The sequence below is a fragment of the Pelodiscus sinensis genome, chromosome 1 (genome assembly GCF_049634645.1).
Source record: "Pelodiscus sinensis isolate JC-2024 chromosome 1, ASM4963464v1, whole genome shotgun sequence".
In the NCBI taxonomy this organism is placed as follows: Eukaryota; Metazoa; Chordata; order Testudines; family Trionychidae; genus Pelodiscus; species Pelodiscus sinensis.
The window spans coordinates 1,361,165-1,374,386 of record NC_134711.1 but is presented as its reverse complement, the minus strand read 5'-3'; the positions used below and the strand labels follow the sequence as shown (position 1 = coordinate 1,374,386).

Genomic DNA, 13,222 nt, shown 5'->3' with positions numbered 1-13,222 from the left:
CGCGTTTGCAAGGCTCGATTCTTGTCCCGCGCCCCGCGCGCTCAGTCCACCACGTCCACGATGAGGGGCGCCATGTAGTCCGAGTGGCGGATCCCGAAGGTCTGGCCACGCTGCTGGACGTACTGCGGGGGGGGGGGAGAAAGCAGCCAGCGTGAGACCTCGGCTCCTCCCCCCGCAGTCACCTCGCCCCCTCAATCCTGCAGACCTCGGCTCCTCCCCCCGCAGTCACCCGCCCCCTCAATCCTGCAGACCTCGGCTCCTCCCCCCGCCCGCAGTAACCCCGCCCCCTCAACCCTGCAGACCTCGGCTCCTCCCCCCGCCCGCAGTAACCCCGCCCCCTCAATCCTGCAGACCTCGGCTCCTCCCCCCGCCCGCAGTAACCCCGCCCCCTCAATCCTGCAGACCTCGGCTCCTCCCCCCGCCCGCAGTCACCCCGCCCCCTCAATCCTGCAGACCTCGGCTCCTCCCCCCAGCAGTCACCCCGCCCCCTCAATCCTGCAGACCTCGGCTCCTCCCCCCGCCCGCAGTCACCCCGCCCCCTCAATTCTGCAGGAGATCTGGGCTCCTCCCCTATACCCACAGTAACCCCACCCCCTGAATCCTGCAGGAGACCTTGGCTCCTCCCCCTGCACCTGCAGTAACCCCGCCCCCTGAATCCTGCAGGAGACCTTGGCTCCTCCCCCCATGCCCGCAGTAACCCCGCCCCCTGAATCCTGCAGATCTCGGCTCCTCCCCCCCCCCTGCCCACAGTAACCCCACCCCCTCAATTCTGCAGAAGATTTCGGCTCCTCCCCCTGTGCCCGCAGTAACCCCGCCCCCTGAATGCTGCAGGAGACCTCAGCTCCTCCCCCAGTGACCCCAGTAACTCTACCTCTGCCCTCTGCAATCCTGAATGAGAGCTTGGCTGCTCCCCCTGCACCCACAGTAACGCCGCTCCCGGCAATCCTGCATGACACCTCGGCTCCCCAATTGTGCGTGCGCACACACACACACACAGTTTTGCCACCCATGACCTCAGCACTGTGCCCTCACCCCCCAAACACACACACACACACACACACACACACACACACACACACACACACTGTGCAACTCTTCCAGGGAAATCTCCAGTCTCTCCCCACACCCGACACGTATGCCACCGGCCCGGCCCGGCCACGACAGCTCTTGTGAGCCCACGTGCCCGCCACCCTCCACCTCAGCCGCCTCCTCACCTTCTCCGGGCTGTGCGCCCCGGGCCCCGGCTTCTGCGTGTTGTCGCCAGGAAGCATGTTGCGGGCCAGAATGCTGTACTGGGGGGCCCGGCTCTTGTACACGCTGGGCTCCACCACCCGGTAGTTACAGGGCCCTGGCGTCTGTGCACAAGCAGAGTGGAGCTCAGTCCCCTACAGACCAGCCCCCCAAACCACAGCCCAGCTGGCACCCTGAACCCCCATTTCCCTCCCGCACCCCCCCCCCCTGCTCCGCTGCCTCTCACCTTGCTCAGGTCCTCGTAGAAGCTGCCGATCAAGCTGCGGCCCAGGAGGGAGTAGTTGGGGGCCGAGCTCTTGCCGACGACCTTGGGCCCAATCATGGGGGGCAGCCCGTAGGCAGCGGGCCCTGGTAGGGGGACAGAGGGTCAGTGCGGGGGCGGGATCAGCACTGCCATTCAAACACCGCTGCTCACAAATCAGAAAGCTGAGAGGGCAGCTGGGGGGCCGGGAGGAGGAGGAGAGGGGGCGGGGAGGGGAGGGCAGGGGTGAGATGTGACTGGGGAGGGGCAGGGCTCAGTGGGAGGGGGAGGGCAGAGGCGGGCGGAGTGGGCGTGAAGAGCACAGTTGTATAATGTTGTATGTAATGTGCTGCATGGGTAGCGTGAGAAGAAATGTGAAACATTAGACCCCTGAAAGCTCCTAACGCTGCCGGCCGCACTTCTCTGGTGAGCAGGGAGAACAGTCCTCTAGGCCCTTAGTAAAGATTCATCCGGCAGACAGCTTGGCTATGTCTGCACTGGCGGCTTCTTGCGCAAGAACATCTTGCACGAGGCTTCTTGTGCAAGAAGTCTTGTGCAAGAAAACGTCCTCACGGCCATGTGCGAGCTGTGCTTTTGTGCAAGAGCGCCCACGGCAGTGTAGACTCTCTCTTGCACAAGAAAGCTCTGATGGCCATTTTAGCCATACGGCTTTCTTGCACAAGAAATCCCTGCCGAGCGTCCACACTGCCCTCTTGCACAAGAGCTCCTGCACAAGAGGGCTTACACCTGTTGGAAAAGCACGTAGCTCTTGTGCAAGGAGCCCTCGCTTACCATGCCGGACTGTACATTTCCTTGCACAAGAGCGGGCGGGCAGTGCGGACACTCTGCAGATTCTTGCGCAAGAACGGCCATGAGTGCAGACCGCCCTTGGCTACGTCTACACTGGCATGATTTTCCGAAAATGCTTTTAACGGAAAAGGTTTCCGTTAAAAGCATTTTCGGAGACGCGCGTCTAGATTGGCAGGATGCTTTTCCGGAAAATCACTTTTTGCAGAAAAGCGTCCGTGGCCAATCTAGACGCGGTTTTCCGCAAAAAAAGCCCCGATCGCTATTTTCGTAATCGGGGCTTTTTTGCGGAAAACACTACTGTGCTGTCTACACTGGCACTTTTGCGCAAAAGTCTTTCGGAAAAAGACTTTTGCCCAAACAGGAGCAGCATAGTATTTCCGGAAAAGCACTGATGATTTTACAGGAGATCGTCAGTGCTTTTCCGGAAATTCAAGCAGCCAGTGTAGACAACTGGCAAGTTTTTCCGCAAAGCAGCTGCTTTTGTGGAAAAACTTGCCAGTCTAGACACAGCCCTTGCGTCTAGATCTGATGTCAAGACAGAAGGAGATCGGCGCTTCAGCATGATCCCACGGTTGCTCTTAGGAGTAGGTAGAATATAGACTGGGTTATAAAGAAAACGTAACTAATGAATTAAAAGTTTGTACTAATCGAAGCTTTGTGTTAAGAATTAGATCGATCCCTTTTGTATGGCCAATTTGTGTCCCTTTCCCCACGTGTGGAGCGATTGTGTCGAGGGGGAGTGAGTGGAATGTGCGTGTTTGGAGCGGTAACACCGTGTGGGCCCAACAGTTTCAGAGTCCAGACGGTGGAAGAGCACAGTGGGCTGGAAGTCTCAGAGGCGTCAAGGTACCATGAATGGGGCCCAATACAAAGCAGAGCGACACAAGACACGTGGACGGCCTGGGCGTGTTAAGAAGCAAGCGCTCTGTTACAAACAAGACAGCCTTGAAATAACGCTTAGGAGACACCAACATCCTGATGTCAGAGTCAAGAATCACTCCCAGATAAAGAGATTTTAAGCAGAACAGATGGGGATTGACTCAGAGCGGACGAAGCAGAAGGCGTAGGCCTGAATGGGAGAGAAGTCCTATGCAAGGGGGGGCGTATTACACGAATCTCCGGGTCTCGTCTTCTAAGCACAACAGGTGGGGTGGGGAGGGCAGGAGTGAAGCGAGTCTGGGGAGGGGCAGGGCTCAGTGGGGGGTGAGGGCAGAAGGGAACGGGGTGGGCGGGGCAGGAAGGGCGGATTGAAGCCAGTCTGGGGAGGGGCAGGGCTTGGGGCAGGTAATGGCAGCCAGGGGGTGACTGACAGCACCTGGAGTGGGCGGTTACCCGGGGACCCCTGGCCCCAGGGCCCAGCCAGTTTTACATTTTGTGGAGAAATTGGAATCGCTCTGCTGGAGCGTCGCTCCCGCGCTGGGCTGCGCTGGCCGAGCCGCTCACCAAAGAGCCTGCTGAGCCGCTGCCTCTGAGGGGTCGGGGGGATCCTCTGCCTGCCCCCAAACACACAGCCGGGGCGGGAGTCTCCTCTCCCGGCCATGGGACCCAAGAGCCCAGTTCCCCATAGCCACACGGCCCGGCCTCGATACCTAGGGCCAGGCCGGCCCAAGGAAGAGCGGGGCCCTTGACGCTAGGGTAGTAGGGGTCCCCACCCGCCACAAACCATCCCACACAGACCCCTGCATGTTCCTCCCAACCCACACAGACCCCTGCATGGCCCCCTCCCCACACAGACCCCTGCATGGCCCTCTCCCAACCCACACAGACCCCTGCATGGCCCCCTCCCCACACAGACCCCTGCATGCCCCTCTCCCAACCCACACAGACCCCTGCATGGCCCCCTCCCCACATAGATCCCTGCATGCCCCTCTCCCAACCCACACAGACCCCTGCATGGCCCCCTCCCTACACAGACCCCTGCATGCCCCTCTCCCAACCCACACAGACCCCTGCATGGCCCCCTCCCCACATAGATCCCTGCATGCCCCTCTCCCAACCCACACAGACCCCTGCATGGCCCCCTCCCTACACAGACCCCTGCATGCCCCTCTCCCAACCCACACAGACCCCTGCATGGCCCCCTCCCCACATAGATCCCTGCATGCCCCTCTCCCAACCCACACAGACCCCTGCATGGCCCCCTCCCCACACTGATCCCTGCATGCTCCTCCCAATCCACAAAGACCCCTCTGAGATGGGCCCCTGGACTCAATCGGCTGCCCGGACCAGTCTCTAGCCACAGCCCGGCATGGCCCCCTGCTCTGAGACCCCATTCCCTGGGCCCTCGTCACTTGAAAAGTCCCTCGCACGCATCCCCCGCCGGCCCAGCTCTGCTCTCCGTGGGCTCTCCTACCTGGAGTCTGGTCATTCGCAAACTCCTTCGTGCGGGAGGCGAGCGAGTAGTTGGGCGCGGAGTGGTAGGCCCACTTCCCCGCCTTCTCGGGGCTATAGCGACCTGGGACAAAGAGAGGCTAATATCAGCGCGCGAGAGAAGGGGCTCGCCCCGTATCGATGGGCAGGCCCCGGACGGGAGCAGCTGGGAGCTCCCAGATAGCTAGTGCTCCTGCCCTGTGCCCTACAGCGCCCCCTGCGGGGAGAGGGCAGGGCTGCAGCAGCTGGAACCTGCCACACACCCAGTTCTCTTGGGCTGCCCTTTACAGCGCCCCCTATGGGGAGAGGGCAGGGCTGCAGCAGCTGGAACCTGTCACACATCCAGTTCTCTTGGGCTGCCCTTTACAGTGCCCCCTATGGGGAGAGGGCAGGGCTGCAGCAGCTGGAACCTGCCACACCCCCGGGTCTCCTGGGCTGCTCTACAGCGCCCCCTGTGGGAAGAGGGCAGGGCTGCAGCAGCTGGAACCTGCCACACCCCCGGGTCTCCTGGGCTGCGCTACAGCGCCCCCTGTGGGAAGAGGGCAGGGCTGCAGCAGCTGGAACCTGCCACACCCCCGGGGTCTCCTGGGCTGCTCTACAGCGCCTTCTGCAGGGAGAGGGCAGGGCTGCAGCAGCTGGAACCTGCCACAACCCCGGGTCTCCTGGGCTGCTCTACAGCGCCCCCTGCAGGGAGAGGGCAGGGCTTCAGCAGCTGGAACCTGCCACACCCCTGGGTCTCCTGGGCTGCTCTTTACAGTGCCCCCTATGGGGAGAGGGCAGGGCTGCAGCAGCTGGAACATGCCACACACCCAGTTCTCTTGGGCTGCGCTACAGCGCCCCCTGCAGGGAGAGGGCAGGGCTGCAGCAGCTGGAACCTGCCACACCCCCAGTTCTCCTGGGCTGCTCTTTACAGCGCCCCCTGCGGGGAGGGGGCAGGACAAGTATAACAAAGGGTATGTCTACACTACCACCCTAGTTCGAACTAGGGTGGTAATGTAGGCAACCGGAGTTGCAAATGAAGCCCGGGATTTGAATTTCCCAGGCTTCATTTGCATATTGCCAGGCGCCGCCATTTTTAAATGTCCGCTAGTGCGGACTCCGTGCCGCACAGCTACACGCGGCACGGACTAGGTAGTTCGGACTAGGCTTCCTATTCCGAACTACCGTTACTCCTCATTCCACCTAATCCGAACTACCCACACGCGGCACGGAGTCCGCACTAGCGGACATTTAAAAATGGCAGCGCCCGGCAATATGCAAATGAAGCCTGGGAAATTCAAATCCCGGGCTTCATTTGCAACTCCGGTTGCCTACATTACCACCCTAGTTCGAACTAGGGTGGTAGTATAGACATACCCAAAGAGCTCCCCATATCTAGTGCTCCTGCCCTGCTCCCTGCACACTACATACAAGTCCTCAACTATCCGAAGGGGACAAAGCCCAGGGCAGGGAGGGATTAGCAACGAGGATGTGCAGATGAGGGAGAGGAATTAGGAAGGATGGGCTAGAATTAATAAGCAGGGAATGTAGGCTGACTCTCAGCATCCATCCTCAGCAGAGAGACTTATGGGCTGGTGGAATTGTCCCTCCAGGGGAACATAAGAATGGCCACCGGGTCAATCCATGGTCCATCGAGTGGGGTCCTGTCTTCTGACAGCAGCTGGTGCCAGACGATCCGGAGGGAATGGCAGAACAAGTGATCCCATCCCCTTCCCCTCCTGGCTTCTGGCAGTCAGAGGCATCTGGACACCCTGTCTCTGACCATTGTGGCTAATAGCCGTGGAAGGACCTAGCCTCCAAGAACTTACCTCGTTCTTTTCCGAACCCGGCTATACTTTTAACTGGGGATGTTAGATAGTGTGTCATTGAACAGGCGTGTAAGCACATGACATCTAAGCGACTCCACGACTATTTGATAGTCGCCAGGCGTGGGGCCGGCAGCCAGTGCGTGCCAGCCCCGCTTCCGAGGAGTCCCCCTGCCGCTCTGGATCAGAGGCAGCAGCGCAGGGTGGCAGGGGGGAGCTGGTCCACGAGGGGAGCCGGTTTAGAAACCAGCTCCCATCACGGACCGGCCGCCGGTCGTCTCCCCATCAAATCCCGTTCATCGATGGCTCGTTGTTATTTTCTTTAGCATCGTTTCAGCCGGCCTCACGGCTACTGAAGCCTGGTCTGTAATCGCCGGCGTCTCCTTTTTTAAAAAGCAACTTTCCAGAGAGCCTGTAGGGTGCAGGGCAATCACATCGGGCCTAGCCAGGAGGAACAGCCCTGTGCCGACATTTTCCCTCACGGGCCTCCATCGATCAGCAGGGCTTGGCCTGCCCTGGCAAGGGAGAAGGGAGCAGACTCACCTGGCCCGGGGGTCATGAAGGGCATCAGGTCCTTGGGGCGGCCGTAGATGGAGTAGGCCGGGATCCCATCTTTGCCCCTCATGGTCATCTTGTCGGGCACCTTGTACTTGGGCCCCGGAGAGCAGGCATCCTGCAGCTGCAGGCGGCGGATGCCGAAGCTGTAGGCGGGGGCGCGGTAGCGGGAGGGGTCGTGAAGGGGGTAACCTGCAACAGGAAGGAGCAATGGAGCCAGGGTGCCGAGGGTGCCGAGGGCATGGGGCAGGCAGGCAGAGCCCCCAGGCCCAGCCCTGAAGGACGTGTGGGGCAGGGCAGAGCTATCTCCACACGGGTCACTGGGACAGGCCCAGCCCAGAACTGAGCGGAGCAGGGGGAGGGGAAAGCTCCCTCAGGTAGGCCGTGGGGTGCAGGTGAGAGCCCCCCAAAACAGAGCACTGGGCGTGTGCCTGGGGCCTGCCAGCTGGTACATGTGACCCTCTCTCCATGATGCCGGGCCACTCCCCACAGAACCTGGGGGGCTCCCCTTCTCGCCAGCCTGGCCGGCTCCTTTCTGACGTTCTCTCTCACCTACGTTTGTGGGGAGCCCATACTTGGGCCCGGGACTGCTGTAGAGAGCAGCGATGGGCCCTTTGGGCCGGTGGGGTCTCCAGGAGCCCACCCAGACATCGGCAGACATGGTAGATTCCCGGTGCTATCCCAGAGCTGGAAAGGAGACAGAGAGCCCCAGTTAGGGGGAGGGGCGAGCAAAAGCACCAGCCGTTCCCCCTCCTGCGGGTGAGAATGGGACCCCCACTGTTGGTGGCCGCCTCTTTGCACTACACATGCCAGTAGGGGGCGGCGAATACCATAGCTGGGGACTGGGGAGTTGGCAACCTGGGACCTCTTCCCAGCATTGCTCTGCGTGACCACGGGCTTGTCGAGGGGGGTGCCGACTCCACAGCCCCGTTTTTGGACGACTGCTCGAGACGCTCGGCCGCACGGTTCTGTGCACCAGGAGTGTTACTTCCCATCAGACAGCAGAGAGAGGGGGAGAAAGAAAGAACCGTGCTATGGATTAGGCCACAGTTGGAGTCGTGTGTCCAGTTCTGGGCATCCCGTTTCAAGAAAGCTGCGGAGAAATTGGAGAAGGTCCAGAGAAGAGCAACAAGAATGAGGAAAGGTCGAGAGAACATGAGCTAGGAGGGAAGGCTGAAGGAATTGGGCTTGTTTAGTTTAGAAAAGAGAAGACTGAGGGGGGACATGATAGCCGTTTTCAAGTATCTAAAAGGGTGTCACAAGGAGGAGGGAGAAAAATTGTTCTCCTTGGCCTGTGAGGATAGAACAAGAAGCAATGGGCTTAAACTGCAGCAAGGGAGGTTTAGGTTGGACATTAGGAAAAAGTCCCTAACTGTCAGGGTGGTCAAACACTGGAATAAATTGCCCAGGCAGGTTGTGGAATTTCCACCACTGGAGATATTTCAGAGCAGGTTAGACAGACATCAATCAGGGATGGTCTAGATCAGAGGTTGTGACGTAGTGGGGGTACTTGCTGGGCTGTGGTGACCCCTGCTGTCTGGAGCAAGACCCAGCAGGGAAAACCTCGCTAGGCAGAGGTAATGCCAAACTGGTTGAACCAGTGGCCAGACACCCCCCATGGAGAGGAACAAAGGAAGGTGGAATGCGGCCCTGACTGGGGGGGCAGGGCTGCAAGGGAATTTAGTTAGTTACGGTGGGAGAGCATGGAGGAGAGCCTAGGGAAAGGGGCTGGAGTTTAGGGGCCCAGTCTCCCCCATCTCAAGGGGACCTGAGGCATCCTAGCCCAGCTCTGGGACCAGACTACATCTGTGCTGTGCTGTATCCTGGAGAGGCAATAAACTTCCTCTATCCACCGGCTGGTGAAGTCTGTTTGTGCCATTTCGGGGTGCAGGAGACGGGGAACCCCCAACGCGCCATCACAGAGGTGGACAATCATTTTTGATGGGGGGCCACTCCAGGACTTTGGAAAGTAGTCGAGGGCCACGCTCGTCCATGATATCAATGGAGGTGGTGCCGGGTCTGGGATGGAGGTGGGGTGCAGAAGGAAGCTTGGGGTAAGGGAGGGAGTTTGGGTGAAGGAGGCAGTTCTGACCTATGGCACCGAGCTGGGGGTTGGATTGTGACCTAGGGCAGGGAATGGGGGTACAGGAGGGGGCGTGGGGGTTTGGGTTGTGAGCTAGGGCAGGAGGGGGCTGTGATCTGAGGCAGGGGATTGGGGTGCAATATCTGGGAGGGGGTATGGGTGCAGGAGGGGGGCAGAGGATTTGGGTATGTGGAGTAGGGGGGCAGGAATGGGGGGCAAAGGTTGGGGAAGGCAGGCCTGGCCAAAGAGTTTGTGGGGCCCTAGGTGGCATGTTGTGGTTGGCTGCACCGCATGGCCAGGCAGCTCTCAGCCAGGGTAGCAAGTGAGCAGCTGGGTGGGCGGGCACCGGGCAGCGTGGGACCCCAAGGCAACCATCTTGCTCGCCTTGCCCTAAAGCCGGGCCTGGGGGAAGGGAGGGACTGGGGTGCCAGAGGCAGGGTCTGGCCAGGAGACTTACCAGCCAGCAGCCCGTTCCTGAATCAGCCTTCTTGCCTGCCCCACCCCCGCACAGGCTGCAGCCATGTACTCTGTGAATAACTAGGAGCCCCTTGTGTTTATTGAAACAGGCACCTCCCATTCGCCAGTTTCTGGCCAGAAGCCAGCAAATGGGACTGTGCTGGGATGGGAGCAGCCCCTAAAGCTTTCCTCTCCCCACAGGGCTCAGTTTTTAAGTGAAACTGCCCCACAGCTGTTTTTCTAAGGGGTGTGTGGGTGGGGAGAGACACCAGCATCCGTGGGCCAGATCCAGCGGCTTGGCTGGCCAGATCTGGCCCATGGGCCATATTTTGCTCAGGCCTGATCTAGACGGTGCTTGCTCCTGCCATGCGGGCAGGGGACTGGATTTGATGACCTCTTGAGGTCGCTCCCAGTTCTAGTGTTCCGTGTTCTATGGAATGGCCCCGTTACGGGCAGCATCCACCGAATCTGCTTCGGCAAGATGACCCAACGCACTGCAGCAGGGGCAGCAACACCCAGACTGGCCCCGGGTCCTGGCCCCTGAGGCTAGCGCAGAGCCAGCGGTTTCCTAAGCCAGCGGTTTTCAAACGAGGGGTCGCACCGCAGCACTGGGCGGTGGAATGTCGGGCCCTGGGGCTCATGGTTGCAGGGGGATCAGGTGAGCAGTGAGGGGGCTAAGGCAGCCTGGCCTGCCAGCAGCGCCCCAGAAGCAACCGGCAACAGACCCAGCACCTAGGTCGGGGTGGGGGGGGGGCGCACAGGACTCCACGCACTGCCCCTGCCCGGACCACTAGCTCCGAACTCCCACTGGCTGCCGGCTGCTTCTGGGGGGCAGCACTGTCTGCGGTGACAGGAGAGGCAGGAAGCTGCCTTAGCCCCCTGCTGCACCACAGCCCGGGAGCCCCTCCTGCCCCAGCCAAGACACCCCCAAAGCCAGAACCCCCTCTTATCCCCCAATGCTCCTTCTCAGCCCCACCCTGGCGCCCACACTCCAGTCAAACTATATTGGGTCGCGGCATCAACGATTTTCTTCAGCTGGGTCACGAGAAAAAACCGCTCGAAAACCGCTCTAAGGTCCTACACCTGCTCTGCTCTCGCGCGGGGTTTCTCCTTCGGGGTGCAGCTCTCTGCTGGGGCTCAGGCCCCAGCGAGCCATTTGAGCCCCAGATCTGCAGAAGCAATTACTCGGGCTGGAGCATGTCGGGGAAGGGCCTGACTTTTTCTCAGCTTGTTCTGTCCCCGTCAGCGGCTCTCCGGACGGCGCCTACCTTCCCAGCGGTGCGGAGCTAATTGCATTAGAGACCATGCCCCCCGGGGACCGGTGCTGACCCCGAGGGAAAGGCACCGTGCCGTCAGTTGCCCCGCTCGGGGGCAGCACCGTAGTTCGACATGGGGGGCACTAGCTCGGTTCACCAATGCTGCCCTCGGGCCCCCGACGCCCCAGGGGCCCACAGAATATCGGGGGTGGGCAGAGAGAACAGGGATTTCCCGAGGCAGGGCCCTAGCTAGGTCTGCCCCGAAGAAACCCTGCAGCTCCCTCTCTCTTGTATCCAGTTACTATGGCATCAGGGACAACAAACAGAGGCAGCCCATAAGCTGTGGGTAGAGCCAACGGAAATGTCCCGGGGAGAGGAAACGGGGCAGGACCGGCCAACGCTCGCAGGGGAAATTGCTACGAGCAATTCTGGGAGCCCCGGGGCTCCGGCAGAGGCAGGCGGGAGTCCCATCTCCGGGAGCCCCGGAACCGGCAGAGAGCGCCCCACTTTTCAGAACAGCCGCTGCTGGCCACACACCAGGGTCTCTTGGCGCTGCTGCCTGATGGGGAGCGCCAGGCACGCGGCTGCTAGAGGAGCAAACACTCAGGAGAAGGTGGGGAGGACAGGGCTGGGCGTCAGGACGCCGAGTGCCTGGCTTTGTGCCTCAGTTTCCCAATACGCAGAAAGGATCATGATCTCGATCCCAGGAGCTAATGGTTCCTAAGGCTCCAGGAGCTCTTTGGCTGGGAGACTAGAGAAGGCAAAGCTCCCTGTGCTTTATACCCAAGGCTGGACAGAGACAGTGAACACAAGGGACAGCCTCCCCCTCCACCTCCTACCCCCTGCAGGACAGTGCCAGGGTCTGGGATGGGATAGATTTGCTCAGCACCCTATACAGAGAGGAGGCTCAGAAAGAGCAGCGGTTCCTGGTAGTTCTAGGGGTCTCTGGGGGGATCTGGAGGGCCAGGCAGGGGTGATCCTGAGGTCCCTGGGGGGACCTGGGCAGGTGAGTGTGTTTGGGAGATCTGAGGGTTGAGGTGTGGAGCTGGGGGCTCAAGGGATGTAAGGGTCTGGGTCGGGAGCTGAGGCAGTCCCAGGAGATGTGGGGGTGCAGGCAGGGAGCTGAGGGTGCCAAGGGATCTGGGGGTGCCAGGGGATCTGCGAAGGCAGGTTGAAGACCTCAGGGAATTGGGGCGCAGGCAAGGAGCTGGGGGATCCTGGGAGATCGGGGGCGGCAGAGAGCGGGGGGGCCCCAGGGGAGCAGAGAGGGCAGGCCGGGAGCGGAAGCCCCCAGGGAAGGGGGGCAGGCAGGGAGCTGGGGGATCCCAGGAGATCGGGGGCGGCAGAGAGCGGGGGGGCCCCAGGGGAGCAGAGAGGGCAGGCGGGGAGCGGAAGCCCCCAGGGAAAGGGGGCAGGCAGGGAGCTGGGGGTGGGCAGAGAGCGGGGGGCCCCAGGGGAGCAGAGAGGGCAGGCGGGGAGCGGAAGACCCCAGGGAACTGGGGCGCAGGCAGGGAGCTGGGGGATCCCGGGAGATCGGGGGCGGGCAGAGAGCGGGGGGGCCCCAGGGGAGCAGAGAGGGCAGGCGGGGAGCGGAAGCCCCCAGGGAATTGGGGCACAGGCAAGGAGCTGGGGGATCCCGGGAGATCGGGGGCGGGCAGAGAGCGGGGGGGCCCCAGGGGAGCAGAGAGGGCAGGCGGGGAGCGGAAGCCCCCAGGGAAGGGGCGCAGGCAGGGAATGGGAGATACGGGGCAGTCCGGGGTCCCGGGAGATCGGGGCGGGCAGGGAGCGGGGGGTCCCCGGGATTCCGGGGGGGGCGGGGATGGAACGCAGCGAGTCAGCTGGCCCCGAACACTGACCTGGCGGCGGAACCTAGGGAAGCCTGCGGCGGACCCGACAGAAGCCTGCGGCGGACCCGAGAGAAGCCTGCGGGGGGGCTGAGCCGGGCGGCGGCGGAGCTGGGATTCACGCCGCACCCCCCCCCCCCATTGTTTACAGCGTCTCTCGGCAACCAGCCTGCGCCGCCCCCGCCCCCCGCCTCCCCGGCAACGGTACCGCCCCCCCCCCCCGCAGCCCACGTGGGGGACCCGCCCCCCCAAGGAATCCCACCAGCCCCCACCCAGCCCTTCTGCTCCTGCTCTGCTGAGCACCCATCACCCTGGTATCGGTCACCCAGCCAGGTCCCCCTGCCCTCCCACCCCCCAGCCCAGGTCAGCACGGATCGAGCCCCTGGGCAAGCTGGGGGCGGGGGGGCGGGGGAAGAGGAGAGGGCTAGGAAAGGCTCCATGGAGGGGCTCACAAAGAGGAATGGGGGAAAGGGGAGGCTGGAGCCACAAGGCCAGCAGCTAAACGAGGGTTGGGGGGGTGGGGCCTGCTGCCTGGGGGGTGGGGGCAGCGC

General features: G+C 61.9%; 1 protein-coding gene across 1 annotated transcript; it reads right to left on the bottom strand.

The window, feature by feature from the left end:
• LOC102454279 (ciliary microtubule associated protein 1A-like) lies at positions 1 to 12,839 on the bottom strand. Its single transcript, XM_075924507.1, has 7 exons — positions 12,684 to 12,839; positions 7,585 to 7,719; positions 7,021 to 7,224; positions 4,656 to 4,757; positions 1,478 to 1,599; positions 1,215 to 1,355; positions 1 to 122 (listed from the first exon to the last, which is right to left on the bottom strand). The coding sequence occupies exons 2-7, from the start codon at positions 7,691 to 7,693 to the stop codon at positions 42 to 44; spliced, it is 759 nt and encodes a 252-aa protein (XP_075780622.1). The 5' UTR covers positions 7,694 to 7,719; positions 12,684 to 12,839; the 3' UTR covers positions 1 to 41.
• Between the last annotated feature and the right edge of the window lie 383 nt (positions 12,840 to 13,222).

Bases quoted from the DNA above. Each gene is read 5' to 3' on its own strand.
- LOC102454279 (XM_075924507.1), bottom strand. From the start codon at position 7,693: ATGTCTGCCGATGTCTGGGTGGGCTCCTGGAGACCCCACCGGCCCAAA. The intron at 1,600-4,655 runs GTAGGAGAGCCC...TCCCCCTACCAG, and splicing joins TGCGAATGACCAGACTCCAG to GGCCCGCTGCCTACGGGCTG. The intron at 123-1,214 runs GTGAGGAGGCGG...CCCCCCCCGCAG, and splicing joins GGGCGCACAGCCCGGAGAAG to TACGTCCAGCAGCGTGGCCA.